Source organism: Rhinichthys klamathensis, unplaced genomic scaffold (assembly GCF_029890125.1).
Source record: "Rhinichthys klamathensis goyatoka isolate OS25496 unplaced genomic scaffold, OSU_Roscu_1.1 h1tg000153l_1, whole genome shotgun sequence".
Lineage (NCBI taxonomy): Eukaryota > Metazoa > Chordata > Actinopteri > Cypriniformes > Leuciscidae > Rhinichthys > Rhinichthys klamathensis.
The window spans coordinates 222,833-247,871 of NW_026606688.1; the positions used below are offsets into that span (position 1 = coordinate 222,833).

Sequence of the window (25,039 nt, forward strand, 5' to 3'; positions counted from 1 at the left end):
TGTTTACAAAAATTGAACTTTTAACTTGACACGGCATTTTAAAACATGGCGCGAGAAACTGAAAAAGCAGAAGAGATGCAATAACGGCCAACGACGCTTGTTTAACGCATCTACGTGTATAGATCTAAAACAACCTTTTCTCTTTATTTTTTTTCATCACCAGGCTATTTAGAGCGAACAAAGTGCAAGAATTTATATTAAAATCTTTATTATTTGACGTTTATAACGTGAGTAAATCTTCAAAAAGATCAGGGTAGCCTAGGTTATAGATACTCACCAATAGCAGACAAGAGGACAATTTGTCTGTTATCTTCTGAACTATTCCGAGATGTGTCAAAAGTCCGCAGTCTTTTTCTTCATATTTAATAGCTCTCCAATATAATCGTTGTTGATGAGGAGCTTTGCGATCACCATTTGCTAAATGCGCGCGCTTTATCTGCGGGTGCTGTACTGCGGCCTGCGGGTGCAATTGACTCCTCCCCCATTAAAACCATTGGTACATTTACAACATGTATCGGTCTTTATTAGATGACGTCACTCTCGTGATACACGAAGTGCATTATGGGCGTAGCCGCCATTTGTAAGGTATCAATGCTGGGGTATTCTGTTGTTGGAGAATTGTTTTTTTCCATTCTTTTTTCAAACTAAACCTGGGGTTAATAAAAAGGCCTTCTGAGGTGAAGCGATGCTTAAGAAAATATTTAAAACTTTATCGACTAAAATAACTTGCTTCCGGCAGACGGCCGTACACATCGATTTACGTCGAAAGAGTAACACTTGACCTGACGCAAGCCACATTGACAAACGTGGAAGCGCAGAAGATAGAGAAAAACAAAACACCAATTAGAAGTCTAAAACGAGAATTTTTAAAGAGAAATGTCGGAGGAGCTTGAGTTTGTTGCCCAGTCATGTTAGTTTGAACTGCGAGAGGCTTCAAAGCTTACGTTACTCCTACGTCATACATTGTCAAGTGTTACTCTTTGGGCATAGGTCAACTTGCGTAGGCCGTCTGCCGGAAGCTAGTTATTTTAGTCGATAAAGTTTTAAATATGGATATTTTTCTTACACAAACGCATCGCTTCAGAAGCCCTTTATTAACCCGTGTGGAGCACTTTTATCATGGATGGATGCACTTTGATGGAATTTGAAAAATGCTGGAAAAGTGGGCAGAGCCCAGCAGAGGGTGCCCTCAGGCGTACACCTGAGACTCGTCTCTCTGTAGCCAAGGGGGTGGTTAGCTGGTATCCTCTTATGTCACAGGGCACCACAACTTCCAATTGGAAAACTAAACTGCAGTAGCCACTGTTCAACCTGAGGAGGGCAGCACTCAGACGTTTTTTACACCATACATTGTAGAATTAAAACACTTTATACCCAAATGTCAAAACAATTACTTGAATCAATGAACAGCATTAATAAAGCCCCAGTCTTACAGATCATTAAAAGTTGTTTTAGGGTTTAGTTACCCTTTAAAAGTTCCTAGTTTTGTTTTGAAGGTCTCCTACAACAGGTTTACATGAAAGGTCAAAAAACACTTTCCTTTTCTCATAATATACATTGCACATCACTACATTTTTCAATGATTCTCAAACGACTTGTCTGATGATTCAGTCTCTCTAAACCCCTCCTTTCCGAGAGCCTACTCTGCTCTGACTGGCCAGATGGCCCAGTCTGTTGTTTTTGGTCTACCCTGTACAGCGCATGTCGGAAACAAAACGTCCCTTACCACAACTGAATTTCAGCTCCGGAGGCTTCCTGAAGCTCAGAGATTATACTGTAAAGATAGTAACGATGGCGTCGATATGAAGTGTGAGTCCGATGATGAAACATTAGAAGAATAGTTAGAAGAGTTCTTCAACCCGAACCTCCATCGCAAAGACGACTTGAGCAGGACGTTTCTCTGTGATACCCTACTCAGTTCGATGTTCAACAGGAGATGTTGCAACTGTAATTCCTCACCATCAGCATTACCAAGTGTATGTCCATCAACAAATCGGTGTATTTCTAATTTATGGTGGTGAACATGTGAGAACTGCATCATTAACTGTATCATACGTTAAACGAGCACTAGCGTGAATGACTGATGTAACATTAAAGTTTGTAAAACAAATGTTGCTCAATCCTTTATCATTACTCAAAGTAGTGAGAACAACAAACAATCTCCATTAATATACACAGTTTTAGGTAATAGTGAGTGACCCACTATTAGCTGAACTAGTTCAGTAAGACAGTAATAACGTGAGTTAGCCGGTTAGCTGGAGACACAAAATATAGAACACAAAACTATGTATTTTGAACACACTGTAGAAAATATATACATAAATAATTAATCATACTTACGGGTCGTAATTCTGAGGAGCAAGTTGGTCCAAATAAAGTGGGAACTGTATTATTTTTTTAATGGAAAAGCATTTAGTAAATCCCATTTAGACCTCATGGAGAGATTTGAGAAGAAATCGTCATTTTATACTGCGGTTGAATTCGAATTCCTGACGACTCGTTTAGGAGGTTCCGAATCGATTCTTTCTTTTGAGAGACAATAACTTTTTTTAGTGCGCACTTTTGGCTTTACAACTTTGAAGATCGTTTACATTCACAGATAGCTACATTACACATTGCATGAAAGATAATATTTGAAAAAGCATATAGGGGGAACTTTAATAATTGTTCTAAATTGATTAAACTATAGGGAAGTCAACAGCACCACAACGATAATATCACTGAGAAACAATATGGGTGGAATCACTTTCAGAATGATTTGTTTTTCAGCTGATGATGAACATTGACAGCCAATCAGAATCCAATCAGACTTTTTCACTTGTGCATTATCATCAGAATAAAGACAACCATGATTTAGAATGGTGTTTGGTGTTCTCACTGTTAGAAAGTGAAAGAGCGACGCATTCTTTCTTCGGCTGGCAACATCTTGCCGATTCCCTGTAGCTAAGGCAACCTCTGTAATTTATTATTTGTTCGGTTCTTATTATGGAAAGACTTTCTCAATTGACTCTCACTTTTGTATATTTTCACAGTCGTTATTTTCTTTCTTTACTCTTCCCCCTCCCTGTCTTTGTTTATTTGCTGTAATAACATGCTTGGTCTCGTTTTCAGACACATCATACTTGAACCTTAAAAATGAGTTTTCTCTTTCAAAGGGACTTTGATTATTTGTTCAGTCGGTCAGGTTGGGATAAAACAGCCAAGTGTGTCTATCAAGAGGTGAACGCTGAATTGAATCACAAGCTGTTCTCGTAGTGAACATTACCTTAAATTCCTAATCCAATTTTTCATGACTGAAACAGCATGTTCTGTTTGGCTCAAATATCATAAGGTATTGCCAATGACTATACTTTATGCAAGGTTGGATGCCATTCTTCATGTGAAATTCCCCTGTAAAATGTGTGGGGAACAGGGTAAATCTAAACATGACTGGGAAAATTTAAACATGTCTGGGTCATATTTCACACCAAAATCGAAAGAAAGAAATGAACCCAATTTTAGTTTTTTTTGGCACTATGACATTGTTTTCTTGTATTAAATAATAATAAAATTGTAAAATTATGTCAAAGAATATGTCAAATGTTTTTTTTATATATTTAAAATGATATTACATTTATCTATATTTAAATAAAGCATGATGACTGTGTATTACAATAATGATAACAATGATAACCACCATTGAAAATATTTTGGATTATACCAAAAAAAAGAAAGAAAAAAAAGTTAACTACCAAAATAAAAAATATATAATAATACTCTGAATGCACTAAGCAAGGTAATGAACATTTGGGGAGAGAATGTGCTTAATTATTATTAATGTCACAATGAAATTAATGGTTCTTTATTAAATTTTAATGATGAATTATTCAACATCTTATTCTTAGTTTAAACCTTATTACTTACACCAGTGTATTCATTCTTACACACATGCTGGCCTTCTGGGTAGCAATATAACACTGACCAGACTCAGGTGTGTAAACTTCATTAGTATTGGTATTAGTGAAGATTAGGAGCTGGTTTTTAATCTTTGTTATTCATAGATGTCTCTCCCTCGATATCTACCTCCATTTTCACTTCTCATCAAGGGCATCAGGATTAAAAGGCCAGGGGTGTCACTGACCGCTGACCCAAACCTCAGCTTTGATGACTGACCCCTACTGCCAAGTTGTCAAGGTTTGAAAGCTAAAAAGAAGACCGGCCTCTGACCTCTCAATATCACTGCTGGCCTACAAGGGGTTAATAGCCCCTCAAACCTCCCATAAGGGTCCACAGAGAGGGGTAAAAACTCCCATACTAATACATCATGTCCAAACCTGCCATTAGCATCAAAATAATTCTGTTAATGTTTTGAAGAGCAGTCGTTTCTGTTTTAATCATTTGTTTTCAGCCTGGACAAGTTGTGGTTTTTCAAATTGGGAAAATTGAAATTATGATATTGTAAATGACGTACCCACCATCCCTACGAAATTAACAATGTAGTACAAATTGATTTAAAAAGGAATTGCCTGCATGTTTAAGAAATGTTTCATTGATCAAATTTAATTTGAGGTACATCAGCACGCGGTAAACAAATTAGCAAATAATGAGAACACAATATTCACCACATTAGAGACAGAAACAAGCTGGAAAAAGATGTAAAAACAAAGTGCATCGAATAAGAAAATGCTCAGCCAGATTTCCCTGCGGGACCTTTTGATCCCCTCCTGCTGATGTCAGATCCTTTCCCATTGTCAAACCTCAGGAAAGGCCAGAAGCAAACTAAAGTCCCCACAGGCCAGCAGACCAGGCCCAGGGTCCCATACTTCATCAGAAGCACCCAGAAGGCTTTGGGGTGGGTGAGTATTTAAAGAGGGGGAGGTTCAGGGTGATCTGGTGCCCTTGGGCAACAAGAATGACTAAGTACCTCAGCAGTGAAAATAAGGGCCCCAAAGACAGAGTGACTTCCTCTCCTGCTGGCCATGTTTCATATCCACAGAATTAAAGGAGTCAGTTTGGCTGCACAGGTCAGTTCAGCCACACCGCAGCCCTTACGGATGGGCTTCAATTCAACAGGAATTCACGGGTCCTGGATAATCTTATCTAATCCATTATTAGCTGCATTTTTCATCTTAAATGCACAGATAACAAGCCTCTGATAGGGTTAATAGCACAGGGCGCTTACAAGTGAGGGTCAGTATGAAGATTGAAGGGCTTGCTGGGTAAAACTCCACAGCGCTCCTCTCCAAGACTTCAAAGGTGGTGAAACGATACGGCACTTGACTGACAGAAGGACGATTGCGGTCTCTTTCAAGTCCATGTCGGCAGAAAACACTCCCATAAAAGTGAAATGTACTCAACGAGTTCAGAAGAAAAAAGACTGAATGATTTTTTTTTAAAGGCAAAGATTTATTTAAACGCTGTAAGTTGTTGCACAGAAGAGAGTCAGTATGTTCAATTAAAAACTAGCTGCAGATCAAAAAGTCCAAAGTCAATGAAAAATGTGAGTACTAGAGTTATTCGTAAATTTCAGTTACCTTATCTGTCAATATGCATGTTTTATCCAATCAAACATTTTTGTGTAGTCAAGCTACAATCTTCATCTGTCTAAGTACACAGCAGCTTTTGGACAAAACAGGAAAGGTTAAAGGTAAAGTGACTGTCATCAGGCTCTATGTGCAGAGTGATACAACTCTGAAATGTGTGAATGAAACATGAATGTATACTACCATTCAAAAGTTTGGGGTTGGTAAGATCTTTTTTTTGTGTGAAAAAGCCTCTTCTGCTTACCAAGGCTGCATTTATTTAATCAAAATACAGTAAAAACAGTGAATTGTGAAATATTATAGTTAAAAATAACTGCTTTGTGTTTCAATATATTTTTTAACATGTAATTTATTCCTGTGATGTGTCATTAATCCAGTCTTCAGTGTCAAGCGGTCCTTCAGAAATAATTTTAATAAGATAATTTGCTGATCAAGAAACAGTTTTTATTATTATCAATGTTGAAAAGTTAAGCTGCTTAATATTTGTATGGAACTATGATAATATCTTTCAAAATTCTATGTTGAATGGAATGTTCAAAAGAACAGCATTTTTGTAAATAAAAATGTTTTGTAAGTTTACAAATGCCTTTTACTGTCACTTTTGTTCAATTTAATGCATCCCTGCTGAACAAAAGTCTTAATTTCTTTAAAAATAAATCTTACTTATCCCAAACTTTTTGACAGTATAGTGCATGTATGTTCAGTGATCAGTGATGAAACTGCAAGTAGAAGATTCCTGTGCTGAAAAACCCCCCAACACTCCCACTGCTGCACAGATCCAGTGTTTCTTGAAGACCCCGGGTTACCTGCCACTGACCCGTTATCAATGAGCTTGCACACACTCCCTGAAGTTCATCTGTCAGTGAAGCTTTACATCTGCTCAGAAGGTTAAGTGTGTCTGACAGCTGTTTTCTTTACTATCCTGATTTGTGAGACTCATTGTTAAGGGTTGAACTGTATGTGGTTAGCGTTAGCGTTTCTTTGTGTCTGCTTCAGTCCAGAGAAGAGCATCCCATTCTTGCATCTTACAAGCAGCCCAGTCTCTCCACCTCTTCTTCAACCAAACCCCTGGAGCAGGGAAAAAACAACAACAACAACAACTCAATCTGCATTTATTTGACCCAAACCGTAGCTTGAGCTTCCCCTCTTTCATCTGCACTAGTGAAAGGTTAGGGTAACTATTTCACTGCTAACCAACCCGAATCTCAGTAGCTGTTTCTATCCACCAATTTTATGCACATTTTGGGATATCGCATAAAAAATGCTGGATGGAAATGCCAAGATGCACATAAATTCAAAAATGCATATATAAAAAGTTTTGCGCTCAACTGAGGCGGATAGATTTAACACGTTTACCGAATAAATCCCTCACATGAACAAAACAAAACTTTTTGATTTAGCCTCAACAGAGGATGTGATTGGGTAACTGGACTAACCAGAGGACCAATCGCATTGCACAGCATCTAAAATGTTGGTTTGAATTCTGAAATGCCTGAAACAAAGTCTGTCATCAGAATGATTTGGTTTAACTCCCTCTCGGAAGCGTCTCAAACAATTGCGTTCCCAAACACCAGGCACCTGAAGGCAAGGTAACATGACAGTGTTTATTGCATTTTGTCTGCATGTTCTGAGACGCAAGTCATTTATGATGTTGGAAAAAATGTTGGGCTTCTCTAATTGCAGCAACTTCCCTTTTTATTACAGATATTTTACGCCAGGAAAGGAAGTGACGATTTTGTTCTCTTGAACAGATGGGATGGAAAGGTGCTTTATTTACAAATGTTTTATGTAATATTCCAATTAAGTTAAATTTGCAGCTTTGGATGGAAACATATAATGTCACAGGGTAATAGGATAATAGATAATAAAAAGAATAATCTTAAGCAACTGTATACCATGGTAAAATGTCTGTCCAGAGGCCGGCACAGATGCTGGGATGAATGATGTGCAGTCTGTACTGTTTTGATAATGAACTGATAATGATGCCGAATGTGGCATCAGAGACTCTTGGCATCTGGCAAAATCTGCATTTGGGATTTGTCCCAAGCCAAATGGCACTGAAGGAGGCAGCATGGTGTCATTAGGGGTTTGTCGAGCAGACAGCTCTCTAAAGTCTGCAAGAACATACAAGCCAAGCCTTCATCTCTTATTCATCAAAGAAGAGAAAGCAGCTGTAATATAAATCTAGTATATTATTGAGAAAAATGATGTACATATGCAAAAGGCACAGAGGTGGGACAACAGCTAAACCAGCTCCCTCTGTCCATTTTAATGAGCCTTTGTTTGTAAGTTGGTCGCTTCCTGAACCTCTAGGGCCAGGAACCTCTATTTTAGGGGCATTTCAAGGGATTGAGGTCACGTTGTGCATGCGTCATCATGCCACATACATCAGAGGAGACTGGGAGAATTCCCAATCCGGTGATGCCATGAAAAGACACGCATTTAGGGAAGCAGGAAATTACTTCATGCTTTCTGCAACTGTAAGGGGATGCGCTTCCTGTGACCCATCTTGGCCTCAGGAATCGTTCATTGTGTCACAGTCATTTACCCTGCAGTGCAATGACATAATTCAACACATATATCCTTTTATTATCTGTAAAAATGATTATTTTATTCATTTTTTTATATTTTATTGTTTATGATTTATTTTATTTTATTTCTTTCTATTTATTTTTTGTCTTACCTCCATTATTGTCATATTTAAAATTTTATACTGTTTTATACTAAAAACTGTCACAATGCTAGGGTTGATTGACAGTTTAAGTTGTTGTTTACTGATTCACGTCCAAAAGAGCCCACCCTCAAACATCTATGATACTCTGGTTTGTCCATTTTATCAACCATCAGGGTAAAATCTTAAGTCTGATCACTTAGAAACATAACAGCACACCTCTCTGCAACAAGCTGCAGGATTTACACTACCATTCCAAAGTTTGGGGTAAGTAAGATATATATATATTTTTTTTCCTTTTTATTAATTAATATTTTTCAAAAGTGACTGTAAAGGCATTTGCAATGTTACAAAATTTTTCCATTTCAAATAAATGCTGTTCTTTCGGACTAGAATCCTAAAAAAATGTGTATCACGGTTTTCACAAATATATTAAACTGTTTTCAGCTTTGATAATCAGCATATTAGAATGATTTCTGAAGAATCATGTGACACTGAAGACTGGAGTAATGATGCTGAAAATTCAGCTTTGCCATCAACTGAATGAATTACATTTTAAAATGAATTCCAATATAAAACAGTTATTTTAAATTGTAATAATAGTTTTAGATCAAATAAATGCAGTCTTGATGAGCATAAGAGACTTCTTTTAAAAACATTACAAAAAAATTACCAACCCCAAACCTTTCAAAGGTAGTGTATCATGTATGAGCAGTAATGATAATGATGATAACATGTGTCACCTGTAAGCAGCAATCTCTATGTCTAGATTCATCTTCTGATGTAGCAGTTCTTCATAGTCCCCACTTTGATCCTTTATCTGGAACTGAAGTTCAGCCTCCTCCTCCTCCAGCTGACAAATGTAATTCTGGACAAAAACAACAGAGTGGTGAGATACCGAGAGCTGCTGCAGAAAAATATGAACAGCGAGTGCGTGTACCTTCAGCTCTTCTATCTCCTCCAGGTATTTGGCTTTCTTGGCTTCTATTTCAGCCTCCAACTCATCTTCATGCTTCTCCAGCTCTGCCACCGCATTCTGCAGCTCTGCAATCTACAATTACACAGCACCAGTCAAACGTTTGGGCAAAGCTGACTGAATGTGTATTTCGGATCTTTAATTGCATTTTAATCTAAATGCTTATGCTTAAAATAACGTATTAATGTATGCATTTGCACCAATAAGGAAAAGCATCCAGTAAGTGTCCAGCATATATGAGAGAGGTCCTTCCATACTCTTTAAAAAGCACCTTAGATGGCATCATGTGAGGTTGGTGTGATGGTGTGAGTGTTCAGAGCTGTGATTTATACAATTTGAAGGATAGTTTTGATTTGTCTACCATTTTATGTCACCATGCAATTTCAATAATTCCATTTCTTTCATAGTTTTGATGACTGCTATGTGGAAAAAAAAGAGAATGTCCAAAGACACTGTGCATAAACATGAATATGCAGATACACAATGTATAACAACAAAGAGCTGTGCTTAACAAAACATGATTTTGTAATTAATGCCTATTTTGGTCTTAAATTAGTAATTGTGCGGGCATGTCTGAAAACTGTTGACATTTCACTTTGCATATTCACCTTTCAACAAACACAACACAGAGAACTGTCAGCCACACCTCTGTGCACGAGCTGCCCTGCTGTGAGTAATTACTGTAATCAGGTAAGTTAAACAGTCAGCTGTCAGAGATGGATGGAGATTGCACACTCTGTTTCTCTTTCAGGTAGATCCTGGGAGGCTCCGAGCTCTGTTATTAACAAGCTGATGATATGTCAACTGATGAAAGTGGTTGTTACTCTGCTTTGGGTCTCGATTAAGAGTAAGGCGGTAATGAGGAGAGCAAACTAAAGAGAATGTAGTATGAAGGGAGGAAGCAAGATGAAGCAGTGCTGACTGTCCATCACTGATCAGCGAACAGGATCCTGTGTTATGAAAGTGAGCAGTGTGGTTAGAGACGGTCGGTTTATTTTAAGAGAGGGGCTACGACCACAACCATAATAATTAAAACCTAACCACCCTGATTGTTTTCTCAAATGTAAAGGTGTGAGTTGTGGCTGACCAATGATTTCCTTGCTCTTCAGGATGTGAACTAAGTCAGCAAGCGGCTCCTAATCATTTCAAACATAAATCCTGAATGATTTCCCTTTACGCTAATGCATCCATCACTTTTTCCTTCCCTGCCTCTTTTCTTTTTCAACCTAAAGTTTCTCTTCCTGCCGGTGAGGGAGGCTGACAGGTGAGATTTTATTACTACAGCTCAGTACGATTTGCTGTCTCCCGAGGCACTGCAGGAATGTGCGAAGTTTATGAAGTTTATGATTGGGGGAGAGAGTGCGTTGGCAGACTGTGAAATGTATTGTTCATAATGGAAAGACAGTGAGAGAGATAAACACTGTTATAGACTATACACTCCTCACATCCTCCTGGTCCAATCTCTTAGAATAAACACTCTGGGCAGCAGGAGTTCTCTTCCTTTATTCCTCAGCTGTCAATCTGACTGAGGACATGGCATTGTGAAACACCAATGATACTTTTAGTGAAAGTTTTTAAATTGTTCCCAGTTCATTTAGAATCTATAATCACTGAAATAATGACAAGCAGTTCAGTGAGGGAGTCTTTTGTGAACTCAGTAACTGATCTGATCGATTCATTGAGTGGGTTGGATTTGAAATCCTAACTCAAGAGTGAGTTCGAGACATTTCATAAAAAATCATTTCTTTGCAACACATACAGTGTTTGTTATTACATAAAACAGTGGTGTGCACTTTAATGAGACAATATCATTAAACCGGATACATTTTATAGACAACCATCAATGTAAACTAAATGTTAAATTATTGTCGAAAAAGTTTTGTTTTAGGCCTCATTTGCAACCATTTTAGTGGCAGTCTGGAGTGCTGGAGTGTCTTTTGATGGGTCAGAGCTCAATTGTGTCGTTGAGAGGAAACTCACTCACCAAGTTCTTGAGGACATTCACGTCAGTCTCTTTGGAGATGTCCTTCACTTTCCCTCCAGTCAACTTAGCCAGCTGCTCCTCCTTCCCCTTTCCTGCAGCATCAATGGCGGCAGCGGACTCAAACTAAAATGCAGGAAAGGTTTACAGATTCAGGTTTCTTGCATCTCTAAAGAAGAGTTACCACCCGTGAAGCAGAGTTCTATAGAGAGCATTTATTCCCAGAAGAAAGAAGAGCAAATGAAGGCCCATCAGGTGAGCAGGTGCAACCAGTCAAAAATCAGCCTCCAATTACTGTTCCCCCCAAATCCCAATCAATATCAATTGTGAGTGAGACAATTGGACCTTGTGCGGTGCTAATGAAACAAAGCACCAGTTTATGGTTCTGAGACCACCTGAGAGAGCAATGAATAGAAAAGCAGACCAAATGAAAACAGGGAATGGTGGTAAAGGATGTGTTTGTGTGTGAACTGGTTTTTGTGTATGTACGACTACTAGCACACTAGCAGGATTTGTTCTTGACCTGCTTATCTTAGACCCACACACAAACACACACACTAGAAGACTGTTGAGCCTGTAGAGGCTCTCCAGTGTCCTGGTGTAGAAGTGCTCTTTTCTCCTCTCCAGACCCATTCTGCATAGGAGCCTGGGAAGGGCTCCAGAGCTCTGATTACCACTGCGACCCCAGTCAAGAGCAGCCACTCCTGGGGCAAACAGGGTCAGAGGGCACTGGTGCTGTAGGATGACCTTTAGGGAGCCCTCACTCCTCAAACGACACAGAGGGGACAATAGTGCTCTGTGCTAGATGTGGACAGAGCTCTCTGTCCCACAAAACTGCCCCTTGAAGTAAAGTGTGAAAGAGGAAGGAAAAAACAAGCACTGTTGTGTTAAGAGGTTAGTTCACCCAAAAAGACAATTCTGTCCTCATTTATAAGGAATATTGAACTTTTTTGTTCCTTCTCAGTGCTGGATAGTGTCAATCCCCATTCACTTTCATAATATGGAAAAGAGCAGCATTAACATTATGCTACATTTCTCCTTTCTGTCCCACAGAATAGTCATTTTTTGGGAGTGTGGGGTGGGTGGATGGTGGGGGACCAGATCCTTCAAAAGGAATGTTTCAAGTTGATACAAACTCAATTGACAGCATGTGGCACAATGTTGATTACAGCAGAAAATAATTATAAAATAACTGACATAAAATAATAGTCCCACTGAATTTTTTTTACAATTTAGACTTTTTTAACATTACATTTCACATTCCGGCCTTTAAAATCTTAAACGTTGGTTTCATTTACTTTTATTGAAACTGCCTTTCTCTAACTCTTACTCTTTTATTTTTTTAATTATTTTCTGTGGTAATCAACATTAACTACCATTCAAAAGTTTGGGGTCTTAAAAATTGTTCATGTTTTTAAAAGACGACACCAAAAATAAAGTAAAACAGTAATATTGTAAAATATTATTGCAATTTAACAGTTTTCTATTTTAATATATTTTGAACTGCAATTTATTCCTGTGATGGCAAAGCTAAATATTCAGTATCATTACTCCGGTCTTCAATCTCACATGATCCCTTCAGAAATCATTATAATATGATGATTTGCTGCTCAAGAAACATTTCTGATTATTATCAATGTTGAAAACAGTTGTGCTGCTTATTTTTGTGGAAACCATGATACAATTTTTTTCAGGATTCTTTGATGAATAGAAAGACAACATTTATTTGAAATAGGAATCTTTTGTAACATTATAACTGTCTTTACGGTCACTTTTAATCAATTTAATGCATCTTTGCCGAAAAAAATCTTACTGAACCCAAATTTTTGAACAGTAGGGTAAATGCCACCAAAGCTGTCAATTTAGCTTGTACAGACCAATGGAGTATATACTGGTGTGTAATTCACCGTGAGGCTCTCAGCCAGCTCGCTGTAGTACTCCTTGATGTCCATGATGGCTGGAGTGATATCAAAGGTTGGGAACTGCAGGGATACAGCAGGAAAACCTTCATCCAGAGGCCTGGGCTCACACACCTTCTCCAGTCTCTGTGAACAAACGCAATATCATGGCTTTTGGTTTCTACTCAGGTAACAATATCTGCCTGTGCAAGATAGGGCAGCTGTTCATTAATCTGGCCCCAATGAAGTGTTCATAAAAAGGAGATTGAGTCTGAGTCTCAGCTTGTTCTCGTCAACATGAATAATGAGAGAGCGGCAGATGTATCAAGATAATAATAGCAGTTAATAAAACAAGAAAAACTTCTGTTTTCATTTCATACGCCAGGAGTGAGTTATACCGCACGTCCCAGAGGGAGGTCAACAGATATTTCTCCGTTTCCAGCCATTGCGTACCCGCAGACTCCCCATGTACTTCATTCCTTCATTCTGTGTTTGAGGAACCGTGTTTCCTGTCAGTCTCCATCCCCTAACCCTGTTCCCCTTATGATCAGAGGAGACATCTTAAATAGCAAAACCCCCACAAGTCCGTGCCAAAATTCAGAGGTCTAAGGTAAAATTTTCCGATTTCAAATAAGAATTAGATTCAAATAAGATTTCACGCCACATTCTGCATGGCCTTACCATTTGGTGCTGCCTCTCCATGGCGGCCAGCTGCTCCTCATAGATGGCCACTTGCTCTCGAAGGGCTAGGCAGTCAGTGGTAATTGCATCCACCTCCTGAGTGGGGAAGCGGAAATAAAGGTCAATACAAACACAAAGCACTTACCCTCTACATCTTCTATCACGAGCATCCTCAGTGCCACCAGGTTGTGCCCTGGCAAAGACTGCAATGCAGGGGAGATGAGATCCACATACAGTACGTAGCCTAACGTCCCCCATTTTATTCGGCTCATCTGGGCATCTTAAGTGCCTGATTAAGTGCCAATGAATTCAATTACTCAGAATGAAAGCATTTGCATGTGAATGCTGCAGTGTGAGGATGGGTCTGGGCGGCAGAGGACGCACACAGCACACACACAAGCTTCCCCGGAGCCCAGAATTGGCACAGTGGCCGTTGTTCCCGTTATCTCAGCGTGAACACAAGCCCAGTACTGGAGAGTCTAGACAGCATTTCAATGTCGATTTGCTTCCTCTATTCCACACCACCGAAGGGCTGAACTTCCCTATGGTGGACACATTCCAGCCAGATGCAGCACTGGTGCTTAAAATCATACATTCTCATGCCAGTTTTTTTTTTATATAACCACTGCTATTGCTTCTTTAAAATGCCAGTTAAAACCAATTTAGTGAAATCAAACTAGTGAAAATACAAAACTGTACATTGAACGTCATGCTTATGTCTCTAAAGTATATTCACTTATACAACTGCAACTATATTATACTTGTGGCTCCATCACAACTACCTCTTTGGATCTCTTACTGTTTTATTCTCATCTCAGCCCAGCCTGAGCGCTAAGCCCTGCTCTGTTGCATCTAGGAGATATGAGAGGCTGAATTATTAGGCACGGTGAAAGCTTTCCCACATCTGCTCTTTTACTGGAGATGTGCTCTGACATCTGTGGGGTGACGGAGTGGTTTCTACAGAAAGCAGCTCGGGTTTCAGAGTGGCCGCTGGCCGGGAGTCAGCGGGGCCTGTAATCAGGACTCTCCAGAGCGGATCTGGAAGCAGCAGCTGTGCTGTGCCACTCCAGGGACTTTCAGACACCTCCACTGGAGTCAGAACACCCCATCTGCAGCACAGGCTAACACTGCCATCTAGTGGTGGGGAAAGTGTAGAATTTCACTAAAGTTATATATTCTGGGGTATGAATGCAGAGATTTGAATTGGTGGGGAGGTGGCATGGGGATTCAGTTTCTGTTTAGCTTATCTGTTAAATGACTACACACTGTTTAATACTGCACTGTGACATCCAAAAAGTATTTGGATACACTTAAGCCACACTTAATGTATGAATTTCATTACATTAGATAAAATATCAAACAAGGCATGTGCCATTTATTTTAAACTTGAGAATCCATCCCATCATAAAATGAAGGATAAACTTTTCTTATTTAAGACAAAAACAAACTTTTGTATATTTTGATTGGATCAGAGTTAACTAAAACTTAAAAATAGTTTTTAGTAATTGAAATAAACTAAAATTAAAATGAAAGCTAAAAATATTTTACAAAAGTATATAAATATTCTATAATAGGAAATAAATAATAGTAAATTAACACTTGATTGGATATGTTCTGTTTGAAAAACTTTTTAATGTAAAATTGATATTTTTCTATAATATCTATCTTTCAATGTGGCTCAGTGTATCACATATCAAATAACATCTGCAGTTTTCATGGCATTTTTCATTACCAAAGAAACATCTTCTCGCTCTTGCAGGATGAGAGTCTTGTGCTCAACCACCTGATCATATTTCATCTGCAGACGCCACAGCTCACCCTTCAGCTCCTCTGTGTTATGTAAAATCTCCTCCTAAGAGGTAAACAACCAGTAAGCAGCAATGAAAGAATCAACAGAATAGATCGTGTTAAAGAAACTGACATTTGAGGAGAAAACACACACAGCTTAAATCAATGTAATGTTATCAAGTATAGCATAAATATCCATCACCACTCAGGCCAGAGTTTCTGAGTGGTACCTTTTCTTTCCGTATCCTCTCTATCACAGCCTCCAGGCTGTAGTCGGCAGGGCTGCTGATGCTGACGGTGGTGGTGATCTGCTCTGACTCTAGTCTCTCTTCCAGCTCAATGATTTCAGCCTCAAGAGATTCATTCTCCTCCTCTAGAGACCGAACCTACCTCAGCCACACATAAGGTAACGTATGAGAGTAGAGGACATGCAATATATATGAGTAATGGCTTATGCTCAAAATGTTGTATCACATTACACTATGCAGTAGAGGACACCGTCCGTGACAGCATCTTCATGGCCTTAATATGATTTTCTTCACACCCTCAGGCAAATGACTGACCCCATTAAACATCATGGAAATATGATAATTGGGCCACACACAGGGAGACCATTAGATTCAGCATGAGCACAGCTGGTTGTTACCCAGCAGAACCTTGGGTGTGAGTGTGAACATTTTCATGTCTCACCACATTGATGAGGCCGGCCAGGCGATCGTTGAGGGCAGCGATGACAGAGCGCTCACTGACAAATCGAGCCACACCCTCCTTGTTTAGGGCACGAGCTGCAGCAAAATCCAGCTCGGGACATTCCCTCTCAGAAACTCTACCCCTGTCAAACAGACTGAAAGCTTTCCAATGTCTGAAATGGCATGTTTATTTTCTAAGCAAACAATATTAAAGGAAAAGAGGACGTACACAAAAGAGCTTAACTAATAACACATTTATGCAGTGTATTTATAATTCAAAGAATAAACAGTGAAGTCATTGTTTAAATGATTCAAATCATTCACACAGAACTCCTAGTGTGACTACATGGTACAGTTAAAAATAGTAAATATTTTATCCAAACAAGTAAATAGAAAACATTTGAAAACTTTTCAGTGTCAAGTATTTTAGGAAACTAAGAAATATACAGTATATACACACCACAGTTCAAATGTTAGGGGTCAGTAAGTGTTTATTTGCTTTTAATTGATACTTAAATTGGTCAAAAGCATTTCAAATAAATGCTTGAAGAATCCTAGAAAGAAGAACTTGTATCATGGTTTCCACAAAAATATAAGGCAACACAACTGCTTTCAACATTGATAATAAGAAAAGTATCTTGAGCAGCAAATCAGCATATTAGAATGATTTCTGAAGGATCACGTAACACTAATGATTTGCCATCATAGGAATAAATGACCTTTTAAAACATATTCAAATAGAAACCAGCTTTTAAATTGTAATAATATTTTACAATATTACAGTTTTTGTAATCAAATAAAAGCAGCATTGGTGAGCATAAGAGACTTACTGACCCAAAACTTTTGCATAATATACAATAATATTGATAAACACTCCAGGTGTGAATCATAAATTAATTATTTAAGAAACAAAGCAAAGTGAAAATTAAACTTGACCAACAATCTCTATTTCGTAGATGTTTAGCCAAAAAAACTTTTATATGGAAAAATGCTTTGAAATGCCAAAATAGCAACTCTATGCTGATTACAATACATTCATTTAAAATGTACCAGCAATATGTGTAAGGCTTTCAGATCTAAAAGCACTGACCTGGCAGCGGAGCGGGCCTGGACTCCACAGCGTCCTGCAGCCTGGCTCCACTGCTCCTCCTCAAACAGCTTACGGTACGATGACACTCTCAGCAGGGCCATGACAGCAGCAGGAAAGCAAAAGATGATGACAACCGCACAAGCCTGGGGGCTATATAGACATCAGGGCTGAGAATGTCACACACGCTTGTGGGATCTCTCACTGAACACAAAGTAGACTAACTAGGGGAACAGTGTCAGAAGATCAACTTTTCACATGGAAAAGAAACAATTCAGCCACTGCAACATGATTGCAGGCCACTCCTTCAGAAAGCAGTTACACAAGTGCAGACGGGACAGTGACCGTTCAGGTCTGAAGAGTTTGCACTAGTATTACTTAGTATTATTTGAACAAACTCCAATAATACGGTTGAGCAATAGTAATAGACATTAGCTAAAAAAAAAATTTAAATCAAGAAATCACAATAATACGTTCATAATGTCTTTATTTTATTGAATAAATTAGATATCCCACCCCCCAAAAATAAAACAAAGTATGTGCAAGTACCCAGCTGCAAAGTACCAGGATCATTACAAAAACTGAATGGAAAGAAAGACAGGACACACAAATAAACAAACAGATGGGGTGGTGATCACAGAACACCAGAAATCTGTATAATGGCCATCTGCAATGAGGTCCTCCCAGAAACATCATCTATTGGCATTGAAAAAAAGTGATTTCAGCCGAGTTCTATGGTGGGCCTTTCCAAAGTAGAAATTAGAAAACATAAACCCAACAGAAAGCTCAGACAAAGACACAAGCTTGTAAATATGGCAGCAGATGTGAAGTGATGTAGACTGAGATTTGAGAGTGGATCATTGAAGGACATTGAGCCACAGACAATATCATTCACAGAACATCACTACTTAGAGTTTTCAACACTATCAGAAAAAGAAAAGTGCAAAAAATTGTACAAGCTTGTTATTAGGGCAGTGCCCAAAGGACATTTTTGTACCTTATTTAGCCCTAAAACGTTCACAGCAGTACCTTAAAGATACATACTGTAGGACTACTCCAAGGTACTAATATGCATTTAGGGGTAGATAAGGTACAAAGTCATCCCTTTAAAAGCACTGTCCCAGTGACAAGCTGTTGTGCCCCTAAATGCATATTAGTACCTTGGAGTAGTCCTACAGTATGTATCTTTAAGGTACTGTGGGACTACTCCAAGGTACTAATATGCATTTAGGGGTAGATAAGGTACAAAGTCATCCCTTTAAAAGCACTGTCCCAGTGACAAGCTGTTGTGCCCCTAAAGCAACCATTTTTGCACATTTATGTCTAAAAACAAAGGAAGGCAGGATACAGAGTTGGTCGGAAACTGATTGCAACTCTTTTTCCAAGTTGCAAGACTCACACAAAACATTTCCTGTGAGATTCTGAGGAAATATTGCTAATGGACAGGGGCAACATGTCACACGCATTACGTGGAGAAACAGCTTTAGTGGTTTGTGTTACAATAATATTTTAGCATTGGGGTGATGATTAATGCTGGTATAACAGAAAGAGACTTCCTCTTCACACACTGTTCAACAAAACCAGACTGACTGGCGCAAGGAGTAAAAACCAGCAGAATTTCAGTCGACACTCACAAATAAGAACAACAGAATCCCAATATGCACTTTCAAGAGAGAGAAACATATGCCAGTAAGTCACTACATGGAAATATAAAGTGTAAATGTAACATGAAACAACACCAACAAAGGACACAAAGACTGTAAACATACACAAAATTATCCCAGTCTGGGTTAGTATAACACACAGCATACATATAAATAGAAGGACCACGGTTGCATCTTCATTACAGGACATGACAGAACAAAACAAGACAAAACAAAACATTAAAATGTTAACGTCTCTGTAGCACAACAGGATCCAGAGAAGATCTGTAAAAGAATAAGACCTCAAAAGAATAAAAGCATCAGCCCCAGAGTCCAGATCTGATAAAGATAACCACATCTAAAGTTGACGCTCATTGCTATTATTGAGGATTATGGGTTTGGATATGCAATCACAACAGACTGAAGAGTCTATTCTGAAGGATGACAGATTCATCAGTGGAGGACATACAAATGCCCAATGCTAAGGACAACAAGGATGTATGAGACTGGAAAACATAAATAACGTGCACACCACAATGGACAAAGTCGGCTGATTCATCATGATTCAGATAGAACTGTGAGTAAAGATCATAGTCCAGACTTCTCCTCCACTCTGAAAGGTAGTCGATTGTCTAAGTCACCTTGTCAGAAACACTTCTTTGTGAAGGTCATTTTTCGAAGGAGAAAAGGAAGCGTGAGACAGGTGGAAAAAAGTGCTCTGAGGGAGTGTTTAAACTGGCAGCAGCAGTCAATACAATCTCCAATACATGGCTTTCCTTTAGTGTAACAAAGACCTTCTTTTGAGTAGCCAAGAGTCACATTCAGTCAAATATGGTCGGGAATATCAGATTTGGCATTACAGCACTGATCCAGAGGTCAAAAGCAGAGAAACTGGGGCTGCACGTAGGATTATTGATGCTACAGTCAAAAAGATGAGGTTTGTTATTAATACTCCCAGAGCAACACATTCAGGGAGCAGAGATAAACTGACATCTATTCCTCTGAAGCAGGAACCGAAGAACCAATGGGCAATGTCTGTGCAAAACAGAACTATCCAACAGTTCCAAACTTTCATCACGGAGGTCGTTAGCCATCTTAGTGCAGGGGGGCCCATATATCTCCCAGAAGACCAGCCACAAACACACCTCAAGAGTCTTTTTTGCTTCAGAACCACCTGAACACCTCATTCTGCAGTCCTCTCCCTCAGTCTTCATCGCCTCCCATCAGGAACCCCAGTATGAAGTCATTGGTTTTCTGACGATCGTGTGGTGTCTGTTTGCCAGCAAGGTTGGGAGGAGGCCGAATGAGGAGGCTTGCGAAGAGAGTAGCTGGACAAGAGGTAGAAAAATCAATACAACAGTAACGCACCTGAATGTTTGTAATCTGCTGCCAATAGAATAAAGGCCGTTTCACACGGGACATGGCAAGTGGTGGAATCGCCATGTGGCTGCTGCTTTCTCTCACAGTGGAAGCGCTTAGTGCAGTTGTGGCGGTCCTCGCGTCGCGGTCTCAAAGCGAACGTTGCCATCTTTACAATCGACAAGGTAACATTTGTATTTACTAAAAACTAAATAGATTAAACATAACAAAAATGGTGTGTTTGTGTTATTTGTTTCATGGGAATATGGGAATTATCTGGCAAAACAACTTTTTTTTTTTACATTTATATTGCTGTATGATATTTTTTATTGGGGAATTCCACTACATTTAAAACGATCTTCTCCATCATGTTTTCAACAGTCTGATTAGCCTGGCAAGCCAGAACCACATCAAGATGTTGGGTCTGGGAACTCACCATTGGCAGAGCTCAATCCGAGGTGCGGGATAAACGGTTGTCTTTCGAATTCCCTCTGCACGCAATAGGATAGCGCTACAACCAACCAAAGCGTTTTCCCACCAGCGAGGCTAGTTGATAGATCAAACTTTTGCCGTATCTGGTCGGCAAAACTACGAACACATCTTCCTTTTTTAAGAATGACTTAAGTGCCGTTCTTTGTTCTTTTCTCAAAGAAAAGCTTAACTCCAAGCCCTCCAGAGTCAACTAGCAGGGAACCGTCGCAACTCTGTCGTCATTATGTAAAGCCCGCCCACCGACTCTATACACGATGTGATTGGCCTGACTAGAGTTTGGTTTTTCCAAATAAAAATAAAATTTGCTGCTGCTAGGGTGTGTCTAGATTTCTAGGCTACAGTCTGATATGAGCTCAGTGAAAAGTTCAATGATTGATTGGTTGTTAAAAAATCTGTTCAATAATTGGTTAAAGCCTATACAACTGCGCTGCCGCTCACGAGAAGGATAAAACGCAAAGAGATGTGCTTGTGGAAGAGGCAGGATTTTGGGTGCTCGAGCACCGCCAGTGAAAGCGTTTTGTTACTTTTTGCTCGTCTCCCATTGCATCACATTCCCGTGTGAAAAAGGGGCTTATGTCAGACTCACCTAGGAGGTTGGCGTTCAGGTTGTTGTCGAAAGAGTGTTTGAGTAATTCTCTCAAGAAGGCCATCAGGTAGCGGAACACATTGCGATGGGCTCGTGGGAGCTGAGATATTAGCTGTTGTTTAGAGGAAAACAAACAATTAATTCTTAAACTTTGAAAAATCTGTTTAAATGTGTATTTTAAACGAAGAAATAAACAATGTGGTCTCAGACTTTTGGAATCCAATGTATTTTGGATTCTTGTCGTAAGAGCATTTTAGATATAATTCCATGATCAATGTTATAATATATATATAATCATTTGAATGATCTTGTGCATTATGTATAAATATGGTTGGATAGTTAATTCTGTACGTATATATATATATACACACACTGCCCTATACATAAACTACTGTTCAAAAGTTTTGAGTCAGTAGGATTTTTATAATGTTTTTGAAAAAAAGTATGTTTCTCAATAAGGCTGCATTTATTTGATAAAAAAAATACAGTAAAAACCATAATACTGTAAAATATTACTACAATTTAAAATAACTTTTGTCTATTTTAATATACATTTTAAAATGTAATTTTTTTGTGATGACAAAGCTGAATTTTTTAAATAATTTAAAATAATTTGTTTTCAATAGAAAGTTAAATGACAGCATTTCTTTGAAATAAAAATAGAAACATTGTAAATGTCTTTCTGTCACTTTTTATGTATCAATTTAATGCATCCTTGCTGAAAGAAAATATACTGATCCCAAATTTATGAACAGCAGTGTACATCAACCCATTCAAGGTTTTTTCATGGGGATTTATGTGTTCATGAGTTTATAATGTTTATAATATTTGCTTGTTATATTAAGAGTTTTAAAAAATAATAAATGCAATTTAAAGTTTAATTTTTGTTTCTTTGCATCTTGTGTTGATTATTATAAATAAATAGCAATTGAACTGCATAGTTTAGATCCTGTTCTTATTTTTTTAAAATAATGTTTTAGTATGTACCAACATCTTGAAGGTTCCATCTAATTTACATCAATAGCTGAGAGACAATTCATTTCATTTATGCAAAATGTACATTGTAACTGAAATATACCCAAATGAATCGGAATCTAATCACATTGAACACAGAATCAAATCGAGAGCTTGTAAATACGAACTGAACCAAGAATATATATATATATATATATATATATATAGATACCAAGCCCTACTACCACAAATAGCATATGAACTACATTGTCAGGACACTACAAATATAATATGTACCTGTTTGCAGAGGCGGCTGTCATGAGAGCATTCAAGACAGCGCTGATAGAGTTCATAACACAGCACAGGTTCAGGAAGAGCCTCCAAGAAGATCAATAGTGCTTCAGCAACTGAGTGATTACAGCCAGCTAACCAGCAGTCAAGGAGAACCACGGTGAACAGTGAGAATGCACATTTTAGCTACAGGAAGAAAACACATGGGAGTGAGAAAAAGGAAAAGACAGGGAGAGAAAAGAAAGAAAGAACACAGTGTCTCTAGGGATATCTCAAGGACCATTACAGTAGGACAGAGGGGACATTCTCAGTCTCTCAGTAGCATAGGGAAGAATTGTGTGGGAGAGTCCAACCAGTCAGAGCAGTTTTAAAGGGAGCCACTCGGTCACATTCAGTGAAGTGACAGGCATTAGCATTTCTATGTTAAGTAACTCTGAGAGCCCTGAAAGAGATTTGTCCAGACTATCCACTAGTAATCAATCTGCTGGGAAAATCTCTAGCTCTTTCTATATATAAACATATTTATTTTTTTGTGGGAAAGGATACGGATGGATTCAGGAATGCTGGTGTCCAAGCAGTCAATAATACTCTGTAGCTCGTCTTGCAGGCCAGGGGTCTGAAAAAGGTCCTCCTTTAATAAAGAAAGAAAATAATCTAATTAGTAATTTGAGATGTTATGGCTAATCATTGGTGCATTCATGCTTTATTTTGTTTACCTGCTGGCAGGCCTTGGTGTAGAGGTGATTAACAAGCAACCAGACCTCTTTGGGAATCTTCAGAGGTTTATCCTCTGTTCCAGAATTGTCAAACAAGGAATACATCCGGGATTTCTCCTGAGAAAATTGAGAACTGTCTTAAAAGCTATATTTAATTCTGTATTAAATTTAAGAAGAGAGACATAAAATATCTTGTAGCACTTTGCACAATTTAGTACACTTTGGTGTCTCATTATTATTATTATTTTTTAAAGCACTAATGTTTTTTTTTTGGCGTAAACTATTATATATATATATATATATATATATATATATATATATAGTTTCTGATAAACTATTATGTAACAATTAACAAAGCAGAAAAAGCAGTTTTAAACACAAAGGTCAGTATGCCCCTAAAATTATGATTTTGGTCTGCCAATGTTTCCAACAGTTAAAATTACATATTTAAATGATATATTATTATTTTTCACCAAAAGAACTACTACAAAAATATTACAATTCTCACAGCAAAGTAGCAACATCATTTGTACCAGTTCTTAGAGGGGAATAAAACAAAAAAATTATACTCCATTTACACATACTTTATACATGCACTACCACTCAATTCAAAGTAAGATAGTTTCATGTCTTTGAAGTATTGTGTGCTCACCATGACTGCATTTATTTAAAAACAGTAAAACAGTAATATTGTGAAATATTACTACAGTTTAAAACAACAGTTTCCTATTTTAATGTAAATATATTAAATATATTTTAAAATGTAAAAGTAATTTATTCCTGTGATGGCAAAGCTTTCAGCATCATTACTCCAGTCTTCAGTGTCACATGAACCTTCAGAAATCATTCTAATATGCTGATTTGGTGTTCAAGAAATGTATTATTATTATAAATGTTGAAAACTGTTGTGATGCGTAATATTTTTGTCCATTTTTTGATGATAGAATTTATTTGAAATAGAAATCTTTTGTAACATGTCACTTATGTATATATATATATATATATATATATATATATATATATACACACACACACACACACACACATATATAGGGAGAAATACACTATTTGGGGAAAGTGCCTTTAAATATAAAGATTATCAGACATTATTATCATGATCACTTTGTTTAAAGTCCCCCTAATAATTTTTTTCGGATATTACCTTTCATGTAGTCAGTAATATAGCTGCTTGTGAATGTAAAAGGTCTGCAAAGTTTCAAAGATCAAAGCATGATAAATGGGGTTATTGTTTCCCAAAAGAAAGAACTGATTCTGAACAGCCTGAAACAAGTTGTCAGTAATTCCTGTTTTTAGCATAATGCCAATCCCATATTAGCATAATGCCAGCCTATGGTCTTCATTGGCTGCTAGGCCTGTTAAATTAAAATTTTAATTCCAAATATTAATCGAATAAAATAATAAAATAAAAAAACTCCACATTCGACTGCAAAAACATTAAAATGTTAGGCGTGCATCAGGCAGGCAACCTTATCAATGGCGCACGAGATGCAATGATGATGCTCTTCGCTACTTTTCATTTTTTTCAATCTAAACGTGTGGACTCGGAGGAAGATCACAAGGGCTTAAGGCAGGGGTGGCCAATCCTGTTCGTGGAGATCTACCTACTTGCAGAGTTCAGATCCAACCCTGAACCAAAACACCTATCTGTAATTATCAAGTGTTCCTGAAGATCTTAATTAGCTTC

General features: G+C 38.1%; 2 protein-coding genes across 6 annotated transcripts in view; both read right to left on the reverse strand.

The window, feature by feature from the left end:
• Positions 1-6,070: 6,070 nt before the first annotated feature.
• Positions 6,071-17,596, reverse strand: vimr2 (vimentin-related 2). Of its 2 annotated transcripts, none has more exons than XM_056258551.1 (10): positions 17,297-17,596; positions 16,208-16,361; positions 15,748-15,903; positions 15,462-15,581; positions 13,730-13,825; positions 13,058-13,195; positions 11,154-11,276; positions 9,134-9,244; positions 8,937-9,061; positions 6,071-6,590 (listed from the first exon to the last, which is right to left on the reverse strand). In XM_056258551.1, exons 1-10 carry the CDS (start codon positions 17,395-17,397, stop codon positions 6,548-6,550), a joined length of 1,167 nt encoding a protein of 388 aa, XP_056114526.1. In that variant the 5' UTR covers positions 17,398-17,596; the 3' UTR covers positions 6,071-6,547. The 2 variants fall into 2 exon arrangements, with proteins under 2 accessions (XP_056114526.1, XP_056114527.1); XM_056258552.1 differs by having other exon boundaries at positions 16,208-16,349; positions 17,297-17,594.
• Positions 17,597-19,182: 1,586 nt separating this feature from the next.
• The window catches only part of ocrl (OCRL inositol polyphosphate-5-phosphatase), a 37,939-nt gene continuing 32,082 nt past the window's right edge, over positions 19,183-25,039 (reverse strand). For all 4 annotated transcript variants that reach the window (XM_056258553.1, XM_056258556.1, XM_056258554.1 and 1 more), the window contains 5 exons: positions 23,335-23,451; positions 23,165-23,249; positions 22,625-22,752; positions 21,374-21,485; positions 19,183-20,264 (listed from right to left, as the gene is read on the reverse strand). In XM_056258553.1, coding sequence (XP_056114528.1) covers positions 20,140-20,264; positions 21,374-21,485; positions 22,625-22,752; positions 23,165-23,249; positions 23,335-23,451 — 567 coding nt within the window. In that variant the 3' untranslated portion in view covers positions 19,183-20,139. The remainder of the gene's footprint in view (positions 20,265-21,373; positions 21,486-22,624; positions 22,753-23,164; positions 23,250-23,334; positions 23,452-25,039) is intronic.

Excerpts from the sequence above, each read along its gene's own strand:
- vimr2 (XM_056258551.1), bottom strand. The coding sequence starts at position 17,397 with ATGGCCCTGCTGAGAGTGTCATCGTACCGTAAGCTGTTTGAGGAGGAG. Across the intron at positions 13,196-13,729 it reads TGGAGAGGCAGCACCAAATG|AGACTGGAGAAGGTGTGTGA; the intron begins GTAAGGCCATGC and ends GTTTGTTCACAG. Across the intron at positions 9,245-11,153 it reads TGAATGTCCTCAAGAACTTG|ATTGCAGAGCTGCAGAATGC; the intron begins GTGAGTGAGTTT and ends GTGTAATTGTAG.